Source organism: Brachyhypopomus gauderio, unplaced genomic scaffold (assembly GCF_052324685.1).
Source record: "Brachyhypopomus gauderio isolate BG-103 unplaced genomic scaffold, BGAUD_0.2 sc369, whole genome shotgun sequence".
NCBI classification, from domain to species: Eukaryota; Metazoa; Chordata; class Actinopteri; order Gymnotiformes; family Hypopomidae; genus Brachyhypopomus; species Brachyhypopomus gauderio.
The window spans coordinates 67,501-76,813 of NW_027507190.1; the positions used below are offsets into that span (position 1 = coordinate 67,501).

Genomic DNA, 9,313 nt, shown 5'->3' on the forward strand with positions numbered 1-9,313 from the left:
CTACACTCTGTGCCAGCCGCACTATACTATATATAGATCAGCACCAAACCAAACATAGACTACTGTGTTTTCCCATCTGTACACTGACATCAGCATTTCTGTAGGTTTGATTACCAAGGAAACGCTTGTATAGTCTTTATAGACATGTAAGAGCATCTGCAAATGTTGTAAATATATAATGTTGTAAATATGATGACACAAAAGTCATTCATTCAATCAACTTTTAGGGTTACGTGTGCATTCCGCACTGTGCTACCGTGCTTGTGGGCACAGTGATGCATAAATGTGTCTATGAGATGCCTTTCCTGCACATATTAAATCACACTCACACAAAAAAGGGTTCAAAAAAGGGTTAGGGTTCAGACCTTGGCTTACATTCTTAAAGAACATGCTCTGAAGTGTTGGAAGATGTAGAGTTGTGCCTATTGCGAGGATGTGTAGTCCAAGGGGCCTGACCAGTGGACCTACTTTTCGGAAATGTAGCTTATTGGCTGTGACGTGGGCAAGGTTAACTTAATGGAGCTGATGTAGACAATGTAGTCCATTGGACCTGCTCTAGAGAAGTGAAATAATGTGCTCAAGTTGTTGGGGTGTGTGGTCATGTTGGCCTGCTGAAGGGAAGTGTAGTCCAGTAGGCCTGCTGTAGGAAGTGTAGTCCAGTAGGCCTGCTGTAGGAAGTGTAGTCCAGTAGGCCTGCTGTAGGAAGTGTAGTCCAGTGAGCCTGCTGTAGGGAAGTGTAGTCCAGTAGGCCTGCTGTAGGAAGTGTAGTCCAGTAGGCCTGCTGTAGGGAAGTGTAGTCCAGTGGGCCTGCTGTAGGAAGTGTAGTCCAGTGGGCCTGCTGTAGGGAAGTGTAGTGTGTATCCCCGGGACAGTGGGCGAGAGCTGGCACCCCTGCAGAAAGTAAATCTAAACCCTAAGCCCTAACCCTAATCCCTAACCCTAACACTCCCTGCATTGCATGCAGCTAAATGGGAATCACGTTGGAGTAACGAGGCTTGCTGCTGTACCATTTGTTCGCAGAGCCACAGATTTGTTGACTGAATTCCCAGCAAATTATATAATGAGGAATATTTTCCCCCCCTCATTTTTCCCCTGAATTAGTTTTGGCACGGACAGCCGTAGCACTCTGGCTGGGGCCATATCTGTTGGGCTCTGAACTGTTGGGCTCTGAACTGTTGGACCCTGAACTGTTGGGCCATATCTGTTGGGCTCTGAACTGTTGGGCCATATCTGGTGGGCTCTGAACTGTTGGGCCATATCTGGTGGGCTCTGAACTGTTGGGCTCTGAACTGTTGGGCTCTGAACTGTTGGGCCATATCTGGTGGGCTCTGAACTGTTGGGCCATATCTGTTGGGCTCTGAACTGTTGGGCCATATCTGGTGGGCTCTGAACTGTTGGGCCATATCTGGTGGACTCTGGACTGTTGGGCCATATCTGGTGGGCTCTGAACTGTTGGGCCATATCTGTTGGGCTCTGAACTGTTGGGCCATATCTGTTGGGCTCTGAACTGTTGGGCCATATCTGGTTGGCTCTGAACTGTTGGGCCATATCTATTGGGCTCTGGACTGTTGGGCCATATCTGTTGGGCTCTGAACTGTTGGGCCATATCTGTTGGGCTCTGAACTGTTGGGCCATATCTGGTTGGCTCTGAACTGTTGGGCCATATCTGTTGGGCTCTGAACTGTTGGGCCATATCTGTTGGGCTCTGAACTTCATGTGCTTGCACTGCATCTTAAAGACGTGTCCAGACTTGTTCACACTGTCTTCCTATTAGTTTCTAGATAATTCTCTCTGCAAATCTATTATTAGCCTGCAGAGACTGTAGGCTTACTCCAGATGTACCCGTGAGCTAACGTATAACATGAAGTCATTATATACAGTCTTAGGTTAATCACTGCTGTTACGGACCATGCAGAGATATATATATCAGGCATCCAGTCTAACGCCATAATACCTTTATACAATCTATCTGAATACCACAGCTGTTCAATCTCCTGCTAAAGTGAAGTTTGATAAGTGAAGGTGAATAAATGTCCTCTTTAATACCATCGTGTAGAGGAAGAGCAGTGTGGTAACATGGGCACTAAATCATATGGGTTACCAGAATGGTCCGGCTGTCTTCACTATAAGCTATATCACCACTTTCATCCATAATACAAACCCCACAGAGACGGCACTTCCACCACTCTGCCGTCATGTTTGTCTCTCCTTATTTCCTTGAAGACATGTGTGTGCAGGCTTGTGTGTTAGTGTTACACTCACACTAAAACTCGGCCTTTATTTTATCACACCCACCGGCCTAGTTGGTGGAGCAAAATGGCTGTCAGAGCTGCACAATTGCACAAATTACCTTAACCTGAAGGTTTTATACATATAATTCACCCCTCCCCTTTCAGGTTGGTTAATCAGTGTCATTTAAGGCTGCTGTCTGTGCTTGTCCTACAGTTTTATGTTATTTTGTTTTAGTTATGGCTTTAGAATGCAATTTTGGAGTGTGTTTATCTCAATCAAGGAATCATGAGCGTGTGTGTGTGTGTGTGCGTGTGTGTGTGTGTGTGTGTGTGTGTGTGTGTGCGCGCGTGTGCACGTGTGTGTGTGTTTGTGTGTTTGTGTGTGTGTGTGTGTGTGTGTGTGTGTGTGTGTGCGCGCGTGTGCACGTGTGTGTGTGTTTGTGTGTTGTGTGTGTGTGTGTGTGTGTGTGTGTGTGTGACTGAGTCTTTTGTGTTCCCTGTGCTGTGTGTGTGTGCCAGCTGTATTTGGACCATTAAGCGTGCTAATTCAGTACCTGGCCACAGCAGCTGGTCTTATTTATTAGCTTGTCGTTAAACCACAAGCATGTTCCACTTGGTCCCGCTCCAGGGAGTCAGAGCCGGGCGTGCGGGACCTCTGCTGCCCTCATCAGTCAGGGCGCAGTGGAACCTGCAAATTCACACGCTTTATTTTTCCATTTACTGGTGCGCTGTGCCGCCTGCCCGTTGGCTGGGGTTAACTGCACGTCCACGGTTCTTTATCCCGGGCAGTATATCAAACCCTGCGCCTGTATATCAAACCCTGCGCCTGTATATCAAACCCTGCGCCTGTGCTACTGTGCTTTCGAGTTGGGAGTGCAGCTCTCTGGCTCCACCCGTACATGCGACTATTAGACGAGGCTATAAAATGCGCCTGCGTGTGTGTGTGTGTGTGTGTGTGTCCACCCAGGTGGGGAACCTGGGCCTCCTCTTCATGCTGCTCTTCTTCATCTACGCTGCGCTGGGAGTGGAGCTCTTCGGGGAACTGGGTAAAAAAGACCTTTGCATGCAAACATCTCTGTTCCGGTGACCTGAAGGTGCACGTCATTTGCTCAGTGCTAGAGCAAAAGCTTTTGCTTTATGAGCCTGTCGCTGTCCCAGATGTTTTGGGGGCTCGCGTTGGACAAACCGAACGTGAACGTTCCGTTTCTGTCCCACAGTGTGTAACCAGGATTACCCCTGCGAGGGCATGAGCCGCCACGCCACCTTCGAGAACTTCGGCATGGCCTTCCTCACCCTTTTCCAGGTCTCCACTGGCGACAACTGGAATGGCATTATGAAGGTATAACCCCCACCCGCACCCCCACCCGCACCCCCCACCCGCACCCCCACCCACACCCGCACCCCCACCCGCACCCCCATCCACAAACCACATCCCCACACCCCGTTTTGTAATCTAGAGGGAAGGTTCAAACAGGTCTGATTCTGCTGCTTGTGGTTTGAAACGTGATTGTGGTTTGAAGTGGGATTTCTCTCAGAAAGCACATCGGTTGCACCGTAGGTTAAAAGGAAAAAATCCCTTGGCTATAAATTGTGTTCATGACAAAAATATTATGGAAAATATTTCCTCCATATACCTGTTGGTCCTACAGTAGCATCAGAGTGGGGTTCAGAAAAGAGGGGCAGAGAGAATGAAACATGCACAGAGTGAGCGAAGGAGAGAGAGACAGAAGGAGAGACAGAAGGAGAGACAGAAGGAGAGAGAGACAGAAGGAGAGAGAGACAGGAGAGAGACAGAGACAGAAGGAGAGAGACAGAGACAGAAGGAGAGAGAGACAGGAGAGAGACATAAGGAGAGAGACATAAGGAGAGAGAAACAGAAGGAGAGAGAGACAGAAGGAGAGAGAGACAGAAGGAGAGAGAGAGAGGAGAGAGAGACAGAAGGAGAGAGAGACAGGAGAGAGACATAAGGAGAGAGAAACAGAGGGAGAGAGAGACAGGAGAGAGAGACAGAAGAGCAGAGAGTGCGAAAGCAAAAAGAAAAGCTGCATTTAATAATGAGACCTGGACCTTTGTGAAAACTGTTACGCCCCGTGTGTTGTTGTTATTGTTGTTGTTGTTGTGTTATTACACAACACACTCGCCGTCTCTCGTGGTGGTGCTGTTGGCGACTCCCTGCAGGTGGACAGCATCGCCGATGCCACGCCCACTTCTGTCTTAGTCTTCCGAGTCCCTCTGGACACAGAAGTGCTGGTATATGTTCATGTCGAAGACCAGTCTTAACCCAGCAGTGACACTGACACATGTAAAACCTCCATCAGCAGTGCTGCGTCTGACATACTCATACCAACACCCACTACCACATCAGTGTCACTGCAAATAATGTACAGTCAACAGCAATGTGTGTCAAACTGGATTCATATTTTTGGATGGATGGTGGGTTTTTTTTTGGATTTCTATGCAGACAAGTGGGAGCATGTGTAGCTGATCCTGGAGTGTTTAAGCTTATAGATGTGCCTCGCCTAACAGTGTCACCAAGACCATGGCTTAGGGAAACCAGACGGCAATCCATATACAATCCAGCTTCAAGTGTTCATATACAGTATGGAAGTGTTTTCTGTGTGGGTATCACGTTAGACCAGAGACGAACAGTCTTATCTGCCCTTGGGGCAAATAAATTCCTGCTCCAGCCAAGCAGGACCCTAATTCCACGTGTTTATTCAGCTGGCTCGAGTCCTGAAACAGCTGCTTCATTGGGCACCTGCCTGGTGGGAAACTGAAGTCCCTTATGGCTGAGATTGCCTTCCCCTGCCTTAGGCTATAGTCAAGAAGGTATTTAAGCTACAGGTTTAATGCCCTGAGTCTCAGTGTGAAGCGGCACTAACTGTGTGTGTGTGTGTGTGTATGTGTGTGTGTGTGTGTAGGACACGCTGCGTGAGTGTCCGTCGGGCGAATATAACTGCAACCCCAGCCTGCAGTTCATCTCGCCACTCTACTTTGTCAGCTTCGTGCTGACGGCCCAGTTCGTCCTCATCAACGTGGTGGTGGCCGTGCTGATGAAGCACCTGGACGACTCCAACAAGGAGGCACAGGAGGAGGCCGAGATGGACGCCGAGATCGAGCTGGAGCTGGCCCAGGGCGCCATCTGCTGCATGGGAGGCGTGGCGGCCGGCGGGGGCGGAGTTGGAGCGGTGGGCAGGGAAGAAGGGAAAAGGGCGGGAGAGAGGCAGGGGGGAGGGTGTGGCTCCGCCCCCCCGCACTCGCCCAACCCTCAGGGCCACGAGGTCAACGGCTCCCGCAGGCTCTACACCCCCGCACAGGTAGGACGCCACCCGAGCGCAGGCCAAACACGCGCGTGAGCGGACGCACGCTATTGGACGGCGGTGTCAGCCAATCAGAGGGGGGGGGGGGCGCTGATTAAAGCGTAGATGGGCGAGACTGATGTCTCTGTTTCAGTGGAGTCCTCGGGGACTTGCTCGCTTTTCCTGGATGTGTAGAGAAAAAAGGTCGGTGACATTTGCAGGTGCAGGCAGAGCGCGATGGCGGCCTGTTTAAAGGACAAAGGGCTCATAATTTGCCAGAAAGCGAGAGAGACATTTTCATTACGCTGCCACCGCCACTCTGGCCTCACCTTGACTTCTGTCACCATGGCAACATTCCTGCTTCATTTGGTGTGGCGCAGACACATGCAAACACACGGAGGGATAGTTAATCACGTTTTTAATTAAGTTCAGAATTCTGACCCACACGCGGAAGCCATCGATATAAACCCAGGCGAGAAACCGAACCCTTTACACCCACACAGATGACCAAGATGCTATAAAAAGAATGAATTCTGCGATGTGTACAAACACACACACACATGCGTGTATTCACGCAGATGTGAGGACTATGGGCACATTCTGCAAAGCTGCAGCTGTAATTGTTGGTAGTGTTTTAGCTGGTGCAGGCAGGTTATGTAAATGAGTACAGAGGCAGGAGGGGGAGGGGCAGCTAAGGCACATATCTGGGCAGAGGAACTCTGTATTGTGCAGCATGCATGGGGCCTGCAGTGAAGCTGTCTGCTTATTTACCCCCTGTGTGTGTGTGTGTGTGTGTGTGTGTGTGTGTGTGTGTGTGTGTGTGTGTGTGTGTGTGTGTGTGTGTGTGTGTGTGCGTCATGCATGCATCATTCTATCTGTGTGTGTGCCTGCACACACGTGTGTGCATGCATCATTCTGTGTGTGTGTGTGTGTGTGTGTGTACGTGTGTGTGTGCATGCATCATTCTATCTGTGTGTGTGTGTGTGTGTGTGTGTGTGTAGAATCTCAACACCACAGAAAAATAGAAATCTCAGGCCTCAGATGATGTGAATAATCCTGTAACAAATGCCTTGTGAAAAAGCTGATGATGTGAATAATAAACTCCGTGTTCCTTTTATTGAAGTGAAAAATTAGAGATGGGAATGAATACAAATTTCATTTCTTTCCCTCCTCAGAAAACCGCCCTTTGAAGCCAAACCGGAGAGATTAGCTGTCTGCATTGATATGCCTTGGTAATCTGTAACTCAAAATCTGGGAGCTGTGGAGGGGAGTGGGACACGGGGAGATATTGGTGCTGGTGCCGGCCCGGTCTGGGCCCTCCTGTCCTCGTGTGCGCTGAGTGTGCAGCTGTTTTGTCGTGGTGGACCAGTTTCAGGCTCTCGCGCAGAACTTGCGTCATTCTTCACTATTCCAGTGTCCCCAAAGAAAACACCTACAGAAACAAATACTCGGTACTCCCTCGGGGTCCTGGATAGAAAGACAGGTTTGAAAGACAAGGACACACACACACACACACACACATACGCAAAACAGGAATAGCACTGCTCACCAGACAGCCCGGAACCTTCTAAGCGGTGAGCCGAGCTTATCGGTACCTATGGACCCGTGGGTTTGGAAATGGAAGCGAGGGGTGGATATGAGAGTGTGTGGGGGGGGGGGGGGGGGGGGGGGGGGGGGGGGGGTTGGGAGCGGACAGGTGCACAGCCGTGTGAGGGACGGACTTGCTGAGAGAGGGTCGTCCAGGAAGTGCTCTGAAAGGAGAGTGAGATCAGGGAAGCTGGAGTCAGCAGAAATAAAAAGAGAGGGGACGGTATAGATAGAAACTCGCAGTGGAGGGACTGATGGTAACTTCACACAGCAGTTGAGTCAGCATAGAAAATAGAGGGCTTTTATTTTGTACTGTGGTGGTGGTGGGCGGGGGGGGGGGGGGGTAAAGGTAGTGTAGAGACAGGAGATGAAAAAAGGAGAGAGAGAGAGAGAGAGAGAGGAGAGAGAGAGAGAGAGAGAGAGAGACGTGAGAATACAAATGACCAGATTCATAAACCTTGACATAAACTGTGCTACAGCATTCAAAATGTGTGATCTTGGCAATCTTAGTCAGAAAGTTGCCATGGTGATAACTAGCACGCCATTGTGGTCAATTTGCCCAAAGTGAAAGCCAATCAAAATTGATATGTAAATGAGACCAAGACCAAGACTCGTGCCAGATAACTGACTAACTGGCCGGGAGACCAGTGGTTTGCTGGGAACAGCCAGTTACGTTAAAAAAGCGCATCTACAGCTTTGACTATGAGTGTGTGTGCGTGCGTGCGGTGCGTGCGTGTGGTGTGTGTGTTATTGTAAAATGTTCATAAATGGGTGTTACACCAGAATCAGTGACCATCTAATTCCGTGACTGCAGACCACATTTTCTGCCTGTGTGTTGTCAAGAAAAGCATGAAGATGAGCGTTTACACACACAACTCATAAATACTGGAGTCCAGATAACTCCATATCCAAGATTGTAAATGCTGGATAGCCTATCATTGCTTCCTTTTTTGAAAAGAGACAACATTGGTCAGTTGTAAGTTTTAGACAAAAACAAGTTACGTGAAATTAAATTTCAACTTCTAAATTGTTTTTGTTGTGTGTCTGCATGCATGAGGTACATGTGATTTTGGCCTATGTAATATTTTAGAATAGGCTTAGATTAACTTGCTCCTTAACTACAATAATGGTTGAGTACCAGTTATCAGTAACAACACTGTGACCAGCACTTTCTCGACAACATACATACATTGCTAAATTTCCTTCGGGATCAATAAAGTATCTATATATCTCATCTATCTATCTATACAGAAGACGAGCAACAACTGTGGGCATAGAATTACGTGGTCACAGATTTCGGTGTAACATGGGATAATATAAGATTTCGGTGTAACATTGGCATATAAAATTCAATCAGTCCTATTGTTACTTCTCTTGTGTATGTGCAAATAAACTAGATAGTTATTATACACTTTTATTCAACGACTGATGTGACATCTCATATTTCCGTTTTTACAGGAATTATGAAAAAATAAAAAATACAACAGATCAAACAAATCTGCTGCCCTCGTTTGCATGCACATAAAGATGCTACAGATAATATTCGGGAGTAGAATTTCAGCAGGCATTATGTTGGCCTCAACAAAATCATACTCCCCTTATTATAATGACCCTTGTTGAGACATGTGCTTCATATAGAATAGCCTACACAAAAATTTAAGAGTTAACCAGGCATTTCAATCCTGTGAGTTACAGTGATTATAACTTAGTTCATTGAGCACTCTAGTTGTGTCCTAACTAAATATTTAAACATAATACTGCTGTAACACTGCAAATTCATGTGGTCAGAGGGTGAACTTCGTTATAGCCAGTGTGCTTTTTATTTAAAATATTTAACACCCTAGAGTCAGTGTGTCTCTGGGCATAGATGATGTGCAATTTCCTGTGATGGATAATTAAAGTCTAGCTCTTATTTATGCATAGAAACATAAATCGACAATATCATCTTGTAGCGTCTTTATGCGGCCCAGTGCGGCTTATACTGTCACGGTGAGAGGCGGCCCCCTACCGGCCGCCTCCGTCCACAGCGGCTGTGTTGTTGTTGTTTTGTGACGTCGTGTACGCCCCTCAGGTGGGCGGAGCCCGTGATCCGTTCCCACCTGATGGTCGTTTGTCTGTCTATATATGTCTTGTCTTTGTACAGTTGACCGCTGGTCATTATATCCTTAATTTGGATCTATTGCACGGGTTTTAGGT

General features: G+C 47.9%; 1 protein-coding gene across 1 annotated transcript in view; it reads left to right on the forward strand.

The window, feature by feature from the left end:
• Nucleotides 1–5,548, forward strand: part of LOC143505480 (voltage-dependent T-type calcium channel subunit alpha-1I-like) — a gene marked incomplete at its 3' end in the record, with an annotated part of 67,891 nt that extends 62,343 nt beyond the window's left edge. Inside the window, exons 28-30 of the mRNA XM_076996144.1 lie at nucleotides 3,199–3,277; nucleotides 3,449–3,570; nucleotides 5,153–5,548. Coding sequence (XP_076852259.1) covers nucleotides 3,199–3,277; nucleotides 3,449–3,570; nucleotides 5,153–5,548 — 597 coding nt within the window. The remainder of the gene's footprint in view (nucleotides 1–3,198; nucleotides 3,278–3,448; nucleotides 3,571–5,152) is intronic.
• Nucleotides 5,549–9,313: the final 3,765 nt, after the last annotated feature.